The following is a 14561-nucleotide window of genomic DNA, read 5'->3' on the forward strand; positions in this document are numbered from 1 at the left end:
TTGGACAAATGTTAGTTATTTACAAAGAAGAAATAAATACACTTGTGGTTGGAGAAAATTTTACAAATGATTAGTGACTTCTTGACTTTAATCTCTTCTATTATATATCAGGAATTGCATTAAAAATTCTGTGACACCATAAAGAAGAAATAATAGCCATCCTTTAAATTTTTTAAAGTATTCTACTTTGTGCTAGAAAATCTTCTGAGGACAAGAAATTTTTTTTCAAGTGGGGCTAAGGTCAAGACCAAATATTGTGTCTCTGTCTATTTAAAGTTATCTGAGTAATGTTTTAAAAAGCATATTCATAGATTATTTCCCATTAAGTATTGTCCAAATTGAGGAAACTACTCATTTTGAATAGGCAATTTGATTTTGAAAAAAAATTTTAGAATGAAAAGTACCCTAGAAATAACATCCCCAAGCCAACATTCCCATTTAATGGAGGAAGAATTTGACAGGCCAGAATTTAATTTGCCTGAAATCACACAGTTAATTTGATGTCAAAACTGAAACTAAAATCTAGGTATCAGGATTTTGATCCAGTTGCTTTTCCATTACAGCAAAATGGTGAGCCCAATCTTTCTTTAAACACAATCTTACTTTATAATTACTGCTGAGTAGCTTGAAATGTATAGTGATTTTAATGTTAACTTATTTTATTGTATTCTAGTTATTTGAAAATTAGTAAGCCATAGAAATTAAATTTATATAGCCATTATCTTTTGACTATGATATTTGAAAACCATAACATCCATTTTTCTCTCCATAGAAGAGAGTTTTCTTCACCAAAGAGCAGCCATTTAGTTATCATTTATTGGTGAATTTAAATTTCTTTAATTTCATAGTATTGTATTTTCTATGGCCAAACTGATTGATTCTAGAATCTTTACAAAACAGAATTCTGTCCTGAAATCTAGTAAGAGAAGGAATTTTGTTATGGCAATAGTTATTTAAAAACATCTATCAAATTATTTTAGTACCTCTATTCTGAATATTATTTTCATAATATCCTTTAGTGAGATAGGTATACTTTAAAAAGTATTCTTTCTTTTCAACTAAAGTCTCTTCTTCCTAATTTGGAAGATGATCATTTAGATATAATGCATGCCGATTCACAGATTGCTAGGTAATGGTTGTATAATAGGATGCTAAGAGGCTAATGCTTTTGCAAAGCAATACTTGTCTTCTCTGTAGTTTTGGCTTGTTCTGTAAGCTGACTTGAGTGGAAAGAAGCCAATAAGTTAAAACTAGTCACCTTATATCATTTATGTTGGGGAAATTATGAAATGCATATTTAGATACAATTTGTCTTTAAAATATGCAGTATAACTGGAGTTTTTACACTGAGAATAAAAGTTTGGTTTTGACTTGACATAAATCTAAGGGATCCTAACGAAAAGTCAATATACTTTCTCAGTCACTGCATCATTAATACTTTACAAGTAAATAGGATTTCATAGAATATATTTAAATAACAAATTATGTAACATTTACTAGCCAATAAGAAATTAAGAGACAATGGTAATTACATGAGAAGAGTTAATATTAGAATGCTTAAAGACAAGGAAATTGATTGGAATTGACAGCCATTGTGGGTGCTGTTTTTTTTTACTGGGGATGCACTGAACCTACAAGTTGGAACATGTGGGCTTGATCCTTTGCACACACAAATGCTCACAAAATTTCTTTTAGTTACCTACCCTTCATTCTGTGGTACCACTTGGTGGATCATGCACTAGATTGTTATAAAATTAGTATGAACTTTTATCTATACAAATGTAAGATCAAGTACAGGTTTCATTAATTATATATATATTTAAACAGCCAACAATAAAAAAGAGGCCAAGAAATTAAATACAACAAAAATGAAATATTTATTCTTTTGGCTCAATAATGATGTAGCTTACCATTCTTTTTAGTAATAGCAATTCTCTGCATGCAGTTCATCAATACACTACAAGTAAATAGTTTTATAAAAAGAATTAACATTAAACTTTTGGTTTGTGCCAAAAAACAAAAAATTATATCATGTTAATGTAATTGCACAACTTTGCCACTTTGTTCCTGGCTAAAAAGGACAGAGCCCACATTGTATCTGTAATAGCCTTAATGCAGCAGGAATTAAAAAAATAAAACTAGTCTGCATAAGCAAATACTATTAAAAAAGTTAAGTAAAAAAAAAAAAAACCATGAATAAAGGGTTATATTAGGCCACCATAGTTGGTAGAAAATGATCTAGGTTTGAGTTTTCAACCAGTGTATCTCCTATTGAAATGGTAGAAATATATTAAAACAAAGAATTCACAAAACCCATTGTCTAACTTTTATTTAGGGAAATTATCCATTGAAAAGTCTTACGGATTCCAAGTTTTATTGAATTGTGATTTAAAAAGAAAGGAAAAGCCTAAAGTAAAATAAATTGCCATGTCATCCACCTGAAAATAATTTTCTTATGTACAAAATGCTGACAAATAAAATTGATCATATTTTTACATTATTTATAGTTAAACATGTTTTGAACATATTTTTAGCAAACATGAAGTATAGGTTTGACATAAGCAGTACAGAGGGTGTTTACTCGAAATCTGGAGAGACACTTTGACAGTCAAGTTGAATTAAAAATGCAAAAATTTTAAAAATGCTTTTAAATAACTGCAAACTATTCTGGTTGACATAGAAGACAGAGAACTGATTGGCCGTTTGAATTCATTCTACCACCATGTCTCTTTTTCTAACCAAGATGTGTGAAGAATGGATTGAGTAAATAGAGCAGCACAGGCAATATTAACATGCATTAATGATGATTTTCAAACTATTTATGTTTAATGAATGGTACAGATGCACCCCTGTTGGAAACTTGCAAAGGACATATACACAATGGTACATATTTGAATTAATATAAATTGTTTATCTGTGTGTGTGTGTGTGTGTGTGTGTGTATCTCCAAAGATGTACCACAGGATAAAATAACTATTTACATAACAGAGGGTGTTTGACATGAAATGTCAGCTTTGTTGAGAGCAGAACATGGCAAAGCAGTACTGCAGCAGAAAGTGGAACAAACTATTCTAAAATGATACTTTATATACTTTTCTATAACAGATTTATTAAATTACTTTTTTTTTTTTTTGGAAAGCATTTAACCAAAATTAAATATAGAGCTCTGGAACGTAGAATAAAATTTGCACTTGCTGAAACAGAATACTTTGCATAAAAATAATGCTTTGAAAATTAGAGGAGACTTTACAGGCACATAACTGATCAGATATAAACAAACATAACAGACTAAAACACTTTCAAAATTAGAGCCGTCTAGAAAATGGAAGTACCTGAAACTATGCTGACATTAGAATTCTTTTCTGGTTATGAGCAAGAATTTTGTCTTTTAGGCAAAACACTTTTGTGTGATTATTTGACAGACTTGTGGAGTAGGAACACAGGGTTCTTACATACTTTTTCCTCAACTTAAACCTCATTTACAAAAATAGTGACAAAGTATCATGGATAACCTATGAATTAGGACCAGGGAAATCCACTAGAACAGATTATGTAAAAAATATGGCAGATATGGAAGTTGAAAATAGAGTGGATGGAAGTACTGTACTAAAGGTGTTTGGTGTAGTTACAATGAGCACTTTGCACAACAGTTCCTACAGTCTAGGTAGCCATTGAGTTTCTCCTCAGCAGTGTCAGCTGGTAATGAAAACAGCAACCTCTTGTCAATGTTGATACCCTGTCTCACAGAGTTGCAGTGACAGGTCACTGTCTTGTTATAGGCACTGACCATGAGTATTTGTTAAAATAGTCAGTTTGGCATAGACGTACATCCTCAGGGAGTCCAGTTGACACATATACTTTACTTTCCTATGCTGTAAACAATTGATCGCAAAGATAATTCTTTTGTTTCTTTTTACTTTTGATTTGCCCTGACCTCTATCCCTTTGCTTTCTTTTTCTTGTTTGTCTTTCTCAAACTTCTCTTTGTCTGGCTTTGTTACACTATCATAGGAAGGAGGAGAGGTGGTAGAAGAACTTCCATCTGTTTTTTCCGGAGTGGAATTCCCATTTAATTTGTCAATAATCAAGTCTTCTTTTATAGGTAAATCAATCCTTCCTTTGATTGCCTCTTTGTTATATTCACTTGATACCTTTTTTAACTTCTGCCTTAAAAGATAACATTTGAAATTACGCTGAATGATAGCAGCAGACACCTCCTCTTGTTTGCGTTTCAAAGTGGTTGTAATGGGCTCATAAGAGACTTTGGAGGGATTTGATGCCATGAATCGATCTTCCATCTGTATTCGAAGGGCATCCATCTCTCCACTCTCACCCAAAACACGCTTTGTAAAGGCAAATAAAATGTCGAGGCAGTGGATCCGGTCACCACTGACCATGGGTAGATCCATGGCAATGAGCTGGACTTTGTTTGGTTTTGCTATGAGAAGAGGAGGATCTAGGGCAGCTGCAAAATCAGAGAGTTTGGAGAACTCTATAAACTGTGTGGCATCGGGATCAAACTTCTCCCAAACCTCATAGAACATCTCAAAGTCATCCTCACTCAGGGGCTCTGCGCTTTCTTCAGTAGCAACACTGAAGTTCTCCAGGATGACAGCAATGTACATGTTCACCACAACCAGAAATGATATGATGATGTAACTGACAAAAAAGAAAATCCCAACAGATGGATTGCCACAGTCTCCCTTAACTGAACTTCCAGGGTGAATTGTGTCAGGGTCACAGTCAGGTGGTGCACTGTTGAGAATTGGTGCTAGCAATCCATCCCAGCCAGCAGAGGTGGTGATTTGGAATAGGCAGATCATGCTGTTGCCAAAGGTTTCAAAGTTGAACATGTCATCAATCCCAGCTTCCTTTTTAACATAGGCAAAATTGGACATTCCAAAGATGGCATAGATGAACATGACCAGGAAGAGCAGGAGGCCGATGTTAAACAACGCAGGAAGGGACATCATCAAAGCAAAGAGCAGCGTGCGGATCCCCTTTGCTCCTTTGATGAGACGTAGGATTCGGCCAATCCTGGCAAGACGGATAACTCGGAACAAGGTAGGGGACACAAAATATTTTTCTATCAGCTCAGCCAGAAACATACCTGTGGAGAGATGGAGGAAACAGCAAAAGAGTTAATTTTGTATTCTTATACAAATGCTTTTATCTTCCTTAGGACTGTGAAAACAACAAATTTGTTACTAAATGTATCTATTTAAATTTTAGAACACTACATAGTACAGACTTGTACTAAATATTTGGATCTACTCCCTATTATTAGTAATGGAAGATAATATTGAATTTTATTCCACTATTTTATAAGGTCATAAGCCAATTTGAGGTCTTGCAAAATCCAACAAATAATCTCACTTAGTGGCATGGCAATTTAAGACTATTTACATGCAATCGGTATGCATAGTTGTCCTTACACATGAAATGTGCTAATCACAAAGATTATTTCTGAAGTCTCTGAATGTATTGTTTTCCATTTTTGAATAAGATTCTTTAGTTAGAGGAAAATGTGCAATATTTGACCTGAAACCAAAGCTGAAGTTCTTAAATTTGAAGTTCTATAACTCACCACCTCCCCTTTTCTCCCATTAAATCTCAACTCTTATTTCAAGACCTAGCTCACGTCATCACTCTTACACCTAGAAGCTCGCCTTAATTTCTCCAATCAGGGTTGGTCACCTTCTCTTCATTGCTGCTTGTGGAACTAAAGTCTTTATATTATAATGATTTTTTTAGCTGTCTCCTCCCCTAGCTTGTGACTTGTTTTAGGACTTGGAGCGTGTCTACTGATACTTGTTTCCTGTTTCTGTCACCCATTCCCTGTACCCAATATTTCTAGCATAGTTTCTACATAGTAAACTTTGTCAGTAAACCCTAGTTCCATTGTTTTTATTCAAAGAAGTTGGTGTTGAACTTTAGATCTACACACATTATGAATCTCAGACCTAATTTCCATGTCACACAGCTTTCAGGCTTGGGAGAAGCTGCTCCCCTGCAACTGAAGCGCTCTGTAATTAAACCATTCTTACCTACAATGGAGAGAATCACCACCACGAAATCAAAGATGTTCCAGCCTATGGTAAAGTAGTAATATCTGAGGGAGATAAGCTTCAGCACAAATTCTCCAGTGAACAGGACAATGAACACGAGGTTGATCCGGGACAAAACTAGAGTCATGTATTTGCTCTGGTCATCAGTTTCCACCATCATGGTGACCATGTTGAGGCAGATGAGGATCATGATGCTGATATCAAAGACTTGTCTGGTCACAAAATCAAAGACCATGCCTTGGAATTTATTCTGGGGGTGGGGGGAAAAGGTTAATATTTATATTTCAAAAAGAATGAGCCAGTAAAATTGCAGATAAAGTTCTTCTACATCTGGCTATGAGATGTGCATTCTCCTCACATTACCACTGATATTTTGTATGCTCCATTTCTCTTCATGTTAAAAAAAAGGGGGAAAAAAAGAGCATGATAAGAGCGAAACATATTTGATTTATTTAGGTTCCATGGGAAGACAAAACTGAATAAGGCATACATTGGTGGCAATTGGTTGATAATATGCATAGGCTTTGATAGATTTAATAATTATGGTAATTTTTTATGAAAATAATGACAACTAATAATGAAGGTTTACATAATAGTTCAATATATACTGACTTTTAGAATGGAGAAATATCTCTATTCATTTATCATTGTTTTAGGAATTTTGTTTATACCTTATTCTCCTCTTGCCCACTCTCAAAATGGCACTTTTGTATTTCATTTAGACTCTTCTAACTCTGTGTTTCTATGTGTTTGTTAATTTATCTCTTTCTCCATCTGTCCTCCTTTACCTGTACTTCAATAAAAATGCATGCATTACTTTTGAATTTTTCTTATATTTATTAATAATGACCTCAGGAACCACAGGCTTTAACAAAATCTCTATATTCTTATGGCTGTTGAACATAGTTATTATGGAAAGGAAGTTTTAATAATTTAGTATGAGAACATAAAGTAAACTTTCACTGACCAAAAAGCAAACTTCATTGACTGTGAAGGAGTGCCTTCCTTTCTATTAACTACAATATATTTAAAATCTTCAGTAAAGCAGGCTCATACCCTCTGTGTAATACTTCCTTCATCACCACCATTTTACCCAAGGTGGAGCTACTCTTAAAAATATAGCAAAGTGAAGTCAGTCATAGGATTCATGAGACCTTTCAAGTATCAGTTCTTGCATTTATAGGCCTTGTAACTTAGGATAAGTTATTTATCTTCTTTGGGCCTCAGTTCCCTTATTCCTTACCTATCTGAGGATATATGAGTTAGAGTACAGTACTGTGAACTAATCTGACCTTATTATGCCTTTCCATTATTATAAAACTCTAGAGTATGCACTTTAATTTTTTTTTTAGTGTTATCTGGTGAACCAGTAAGGTATTTTGATGATATCATTTTCCTTTCTAAAACAACTGTAGAATATTTTCTAGTCATAAGAATGGAGAGAACAAACAACATAGAGGGAGGTCTTGGGGTTGGGATGAGGAGGCTGGAAACCTCTGTCTACTTGAAAGGAAAACAGGGTGCCCTATAATAAGATTATAGGAGCAGGAACCAGGTATGTTGTCAGCACAGTAGGTTGCAGCAGGAGGGTGAAATGCTTTGGAAGCCATTATTGGAACGCTGAGATGGAGGCTTTCAACTGCCAAATCATAAAGAATGACTAACAGTAGACTTTTAATGTAAAGAAAAGGAATTTTCCTTTATCTGTCAGTTTTAAGCTTTAGACATCTTTGTTTTCAAATTGCAGAATAGATATTACATGTTTCCTCCTTTTAAGAACCTGTTAATTCTTATTGAGTGCAGATGTTTTGATTTGTGCCACATGGTAGGAACTTTACAATTAGAGATATATATTGGTGATATTGCCCAATGTGTTTTGATTCATAGGACTGCCCCATTTCAACATATGGAATTATGGCTTTGGAATGTTAAAAAGATAAGTAATTCTTACTGCTGGTCGAGGTATGGGTTTCTGAGGTTTCTTGGATCCCAGCTTCTTCATTGCATTATAATATTTTTTCTGTTCCTCTGTCATAAATATGTCTTGACCTCCAAAGTAAAGATATAGTATAATACTGGTTACAATTTCAGTGTATATTACAGTAACACTGTTACAGAATTCCTTCTATGTCCTCTCCTTTAATCTTTTCCAGTTTTTAAATTGGTATTATTCTGCTTCATATAAATTTATTCTGGTTTTCCCATTTATGTCAAATTCTGAATATTTAATATTATGCAAAATCCATAATTGTATACAATTCTGAACAGCATAGGATCATAGTTTGATAATACTGTTTAGAATGAGGTTTAAGGGTCACAAATATGTTTTTGTGAAACAAAAATGTTTCTTAGATCTTTTCACTACTGACAGTTTTATTTCTTTATTCAACATTTTTTGAGCACTTCCTGTGTTCTGGAGAATGTACTGGTTATCAGAATTACATAGGAATATAAGACAGAAGTGTCTTGCTCCCAAGTAGGGCAAGAAACTAAAACATAGGTGGAGAACATATAGGGATAAGCCCTCCAAAAATGTTCTACATGAGTAACAATAAACTCAGAGAGTCAGACTTAGCTTTACAGAGGAGGGCACATTTAAGCTAGACTTAAAGGACAATTAAGGGTTTGCTAGCCAAAGCATTTTAGAAAGAAAAAAAAATCACATGTAAAGTCATGGAAATAGAAGAGCATGGCTTATTCAGGAAATGGCAGAAAATTCAGTGTATCTGGATACTAGTGTGCATGGTTGGTGATGGTGGTGGTGCGTGGGGTGATGTCTGGGGGGTAGGGAAGTAGATGTAGAGAAAAAGATGTGGGAGAAGATGGAGCTGGAAAACTGGGTGGAGGTAATTAATTCATGAGAGCTCTGTAAGTCAGACTAAACTCTGGTGACCCACTGGATATTTTGATGCAGTGACTACATTTATGTGTCAGAAACAACACTACAGCAGTTCTTCAACCCAGAGAGGAGCCAGTGACTAGAGACTAGAATCCACTGTAGCTGAAAAATAATATAAAAATGATCTAAGTCTGCCATGACTTCAAGTATCAGAGTAATTTGGTTGCAAAATTGACACAACCTCTGAACAGAGAAAGGTGAGAGCTGAGGAATACTTATCTTCTTTTTCTGCTGGTTGAAGTTATCTATGATGACACCAATGAATAGATTCAGAGTGAAGAATGACCCAAAGATGATAAAGATCACGAAGTATAAATACATGTACAGATTTTCTTCATATACAGGCTGCTGTTTAACCTAAATGATGTTAAAAATATTAATATTAAAAAACACAAGCTACATTATCAGTTTGGTAGGTATTGTGATTTTAATAGAAATACTTTTGCCTTATCCTGCAATTTTTTTCTGCAAAAACAATGCTTTTTTTTAAACTAGCATGTTCTTGTACAATGAGGGTTTTCAAGTTTTATGATTGTTCTTGAATCTATTTTTCCATTTTCACTTACCTGTAACACATTTTTTAGTGTATATAACAGTGATATAAACACAGCAGAACATTTTAAGCCTGTTGGTCTTATTTTTTATTTTTATAATATTTAAAATTTGCATTTGGAAATGCTGGCTCTTGGAGATCTGGGTTTAACAACAGAACATCAACATCTCAGAGGAAAATTCAGCATAAACAAATATGTTCTGAGGAATGATTTTTATTTCTATTTTCAAAATCAAGTTTCCCCCAAACTTGCTTGTTTTCCCTTTATTATGATATTCTTGGAATCTGCTTCACACACTGGCTTATCATACTCTCTAGGGACAAGGAGAAACAAGTTACTCCCCTACTGAGCCTTTTTCCTTCTCTAAGGTGCCTCATCTTACTGTGCCTATCTGATGTTTTCTGATCCATGCATTTAGCTATCCTTTCAGATTAGATATATATTATATATTAGACTATATCATTTAAAAGATCTGTATTGAAGTGTATTAGCTGAAAAAGATCATTTCTATATGCAGTGGTAAGTGTTCTGATTTCATCTAATACAAAATTCTGTGTCTCGGTTAAATTATCATAAACGTTCACCATGGACATTCTACTAGCTATATATAGTATTTGAGTGATACTTACCTCTCGTGAATCAACAGCTGCATACATAATATCCATCCAGCCTTTAAACGTGGCCTATAAATAACATATATTTGAATTCAGCATAAAAATTTCACCCAAGAATATGGCATTTTACCAGAAGAAAATTGGTAGTGTTTTTATAAATAATTTTTTTGTACAATATTTTGAAATTCTGTTACAGAACAAGATCTGTATTTAGGGTAAAAAAACTTCATTTCCTTTGTTTCTCTTGGAAAATATTCTGGTTTTTACACTAAAATCTGACACCTGATGGTACACTAGAGGTTCGATTCATAAAACTCCCATCTTAGCCTCAAGTCTCCCATGCCAAAAGGTAAGTTCTATTGATTCAAATCTATAGTTTTGTTTAAATACAACTGAACTTTTTGCATTAACCTTATTATTACACATTTTTAAATCTAGCCCATAAGAATTGCATTTCTACACATAATAGAATCATGCTGCTTAAATGTTGGTACAATAAATTATCTGGCTAATAATTCATATATTTAATTCATCACTACAATATGCACCTTGTTATTTTAATAAATAAAATTGCTCCCTTGCCAATGACTGCTTCTGAAAACTAAAAGTGATAATAATGTCAAATAATAGAACAAAAAAAAATACAAAAAATAAAAAAAGGAAGCAGAAATGTAAAATCCCATCAAAAACATGCTAAAAGCTTAACACTGGGGAAAATACATTCTAAAATAACCATGCTAAACATCTCCTTTACAGTCAAGTCATGCTAATACTATGTGTGTTGTCATAAACTACTTTTCTGTTGTCAAATATTAATAATTCAAATAAGGATCATCAGAGAAATGATCTTATTTGATTTTAGAAATGATTTCAAAACTTATACAGTACCCACTTACCACCTGAAGCAATGCGAGATAGCCAGCGCCAACATTATCAAAGTTTACTTTAACGTTTTTCCACCGAGCTTGCTTGCCAAGAGCCTGACAATCACTCAAATTGTTGACTTCACTAGCTTCAAACTTGCCACCCGTTGTCGTATTAACACAGTGGTAGAACTTGCCAGCAAACAAATTCACACCCATGATGCTAAATATCAACCAGAAGATGAGACAGACCAACAGTACATTCATGATAGAGGGAATTGCTCCAACAAGAGCATTCACAACCACCTAAAAGAGGAAACCAGAATTAGACAACTTAAAATGGAAACCACTCCTTTCATTTCTTTGTTAAGTACTAAAATGGATTTGAAAAGAGTTAAAAAATAATCTAAGTGGACTAGTTGTAGCTTTTGATATTTTCTAGTACAAACTTGATAAGGGAAAACAAAGAGTAACACAACTAAAGAGCTAAAGGATTTATGGAGTGCAAAATAAGCTGAAGTATGAAAAGAAATAAACAAAAACCTGATATAATAAGATGGAGTCAGAATATGTATGCTGGGGAAAAAAGAAAGATATATTAAATACCAACAAAATAAATGATCATCATTCAGCAGTACATTCTGATGTTCAAGAGTGTTAATGAATGTTTGTGATTTGAAAATTTGGTTAAACAAATCCTTTACAAATAAAATATTAATATTAATAATGCCTTAAATCTGTATTCTCAGATCAAGTTAACTTTTTATGACTGTGAGGAATGGGATTAGGAATTTATAAGGTCCTTTTTATTTTTCCTATTGGTAAGTCCCAATAAAAAAGTATATTTACTTCAGAAATGAAATAGGATTTATCTCTGGACATAAAAAAGTGTTGAATATGTCTCTATTATTATTATTCGACAGTCTCTTATATGTTCACTTTGGGGCACATGCTACTTCACCAAAACCCAGGCTCACTTATTTCATAAAGGGAATCAATTCACTTTTTCTGTTATTAAATTCAGAAGAGATTAAGATGTATTTTGAAATCCCTGGGGAGGTCAACACTATCTTTTCTTTTCTTATCTAATTTAATCTAGTTCATAATGTACTATTTTGTTAAGTGATTACATTAAATGCAACGTTGGTTTTATTTTAAAATGCTGTAAACATTGTTCTAGATACTGACACCAATGAATATTAAATTGTTCTATAAAAATCTGAAACCCCAAATTCTAAACATTTCCTATGTTACTTGTATTTTTTTTTTTAAGTTAAGTCAATACATTATATTTGCCAAGATTTTTTTCCCTACAAAAGTTTGTGTACAATGACCTTCACAAATTCTGTTATCAGATAAATGCATGACACATTTTGTCCTATTTTACAGCTGGAATATTAATTCTGCTATATGACTGAAATGTGAAAAATTTAGAATATCTTCAGATTAGGACAAATTTATAAGTTTTAAATTTTGTTCAATTTCTATCTCCCCTCAAAAATGAACTATTAATATGAAATGATAGAACCAGATAAAGGCTTAAGTAATGTTGTAATGGCAAAAGATTGGTGCGAAAAGAGCTTGCAATTGTGCAATTATTTTTGTGGATTTTAAATGTTTTGTAACCTGTTTAAGCAAATATCAGTGGAAATAAAATTGCAGTGTAAAAGCCAAGCATGTTCTTTGCCTGAAGTGCTTCTGAAAAGTCTGGAGAGTGGTTTCCTTCTTTCTGGTGAGTGAATTTTGAAGTCAAGGCTGAATGTTTCTATTTGCTTCAAACCAACCAACTCCTAATATAAAGGCCCTGTGGCCTAGGAGAAATTCAATATCCATGTGCATTTGCAAGCTGGATTAAACAAACTGGCCATTGTGCTAAATAGTATTTTTAGGTGTTTGGCAAATGAGTTTGTATCTATATAAGTATATATTTATTGTCTAGATATATAAAATAAACACTAAGGAAGAGCACTGGCGAGGCAAATACAAGCACTGTGGAAAAAGAGAACCTCATTCAGAATGCTCACTTAAAAAGGAAATCTACAAAACAAATCCCAGGGATTACCTGAAATCCCTAGGTAATTATCCCAACACCCTACTTTGCTTAGAAAATATAGATTTTGTCAGAGGCTATCATTTACAGCTGTTTTCTTTTACAACAGCTATTTTCATTGATATCAATTCAACAAGTAAAGCACAAACAAAAAATATTTCACCTTTCATTTATTACCAGTAATTTTTGAAGAATCAAAATATATGTTAAGAGGAAGAAAGGAAAAAAAAAACTCTCCTAGGATGAATTTCAGCAGTAAATAGTCATTTAAAAGTGAGTAAGCTATGAAAAGAAATAACTGAAAGAACACAGCTTTTGAAAGTTGTAGAAACGTCCCTGAACAGAAGACCTGGGTAGTAGTCCTGGTTCTGCCACAGTTTCTGACAGCCTGCTTAGATTAGCCACCATTTCAGGAGGCTAGGCATAGAGGATCTGTAAAGTCCCTGTTCTGAAATTCTAATTCTCTGAAATAAATATTGAAAGATCGGAGGAGTATGGCACCCCTCTGTATTTAAATCATTACCTACATGTAGTTTTGACATGAATCACTGGAGGGAATCATCTTACCCTCATGCCTTCAAACCGGGATAAGGCTCTTAGAGGTCTTAAAGCTCTCAGTGTCCGTAAGGATTTGATGGCCCCAAGTTCTGAGTAGCCCAAAGCATTGGCTACCAAGCTAACCAAAGAAACCTACAAAAGAAAAAAAAAAAAGTTTCTGTATCACCAAGAAATAAACTGCTGACTAAAGGCATAGGATGTGATGTTTTAATCTTTAATGCCAACCATATAAAATTGGTTATCTTGGCAGTCTTCATCTTCGACTTGGTGGGATCATCTTACATTGCCAGCCTCATCTTGCTTTTCATATGAGTGAAGTAACTAGAGTCCTTACCCATTTTTATCCACATTTATAAACACTTCCAGTTATATATTTTGCCCCATAGGTCCCTTTTCAATGTGTGCATTTATCACTGATAATTCAGTCTTTGGTTCAAAACCAGCTCCTCTATGAAGCTGTGATTAATCTAATTGATTAGAAGCGCTGTTTCTCTCTTGCATTTACATAGCATTTTGGTTATGTGAACTGGAGGCATTTACCTTCTAATGCAGTCATTTGGTTAGATACCTTATGTCCCCTTCCAGATTATATAAGCTTTTTTTTTTAAATTATATAATTTTTTTTTTCATTTTTATTGAGATTGTTCAGATACCATACAATTATCCAAAGATCCAAAGTGTACACTCACTTGCCCCTGGGTACCCTCATACAGCTGTGCATCCATCACACTTAATTTTTGTTCAATTTTTAGAAACTTTCATTACTCCAGACCAGAAATAAGGTGAAAGATGAAAAAAGAAAAAAAGAAAAGGAAACTCTAATCCTCCCCTATCCCTAACCAACCCCCCTCAATTGTTGACTCGTAGTGTTGATATAGTACATTTGTTACTGTTTATGAAAAAATGTTGAAATACTACTAACTGTAGTATATAGTTTGTAATAGGTATATAGTTCT

At 33.5% G+C, this 14561-nt stretch overlaps 1 protein-coding gene across 8 annotated transcripts in view; it reads right to left on the reverse strand.

Moving 5' to 3' along the window:
• Window positions 1–1858: 1858 nt before the first annotated feature.
• The window catches only part of SCN3A (sodium voltage-gated channel alpha subunit 3), a 114988-nt gene continuing 102285 nt past the window's right edge, over window positions 1859–14561 (reverse strand). For all 8 annotated transcript variants that reach the window (XM_037849283.1, XM_037849287.1, XM_037849285.1 and 5 more), the window contains 7 exons: window positions 13615–13737; window positions 11031–11303; window positions 10150–10203; window positions 9186–9323; window positions 8019–8123; window positions 6047–6317; window positions 1859–5109 (listed from right to left, as the gene is read on the reverse strand). In XM_037849283.1, the coding sequence (XP_037705211.1) occupies window positions 3914–5109; window positions 6047–6317; window positions 8019–8123; window positions 9186–9323; window positions 10150–10203; window positions 11031–11303; window positions 13615–13737 (2160 nt within the window). In that variant the 3' untranslated portion in view covers window positions 1859–3913. The remainder of the gene's footprint in view (window positions 5110–6046; window positions 6318–8018; window positions 8124–9185; window positions 9324–10149; window positions 10204–11030; window positions 11304–13614; window positions 13738–14561) is intronic.

Source organism: Choloepus didactylus, chromosome 9, assembly GCF_015220235.1.
Source record: "Choloepus didactylus isolate mChoDid1 chromosome 9, mChoDid1.pri, whole genome shotgun sequence".
In the NCBI taxonomy this organism is placed as follows: Eukaryota; Metazoa; Chordata; class Mammalia; order Pilosa; family Megalonychidae; genus Choloepus; species Choloepus didactylus.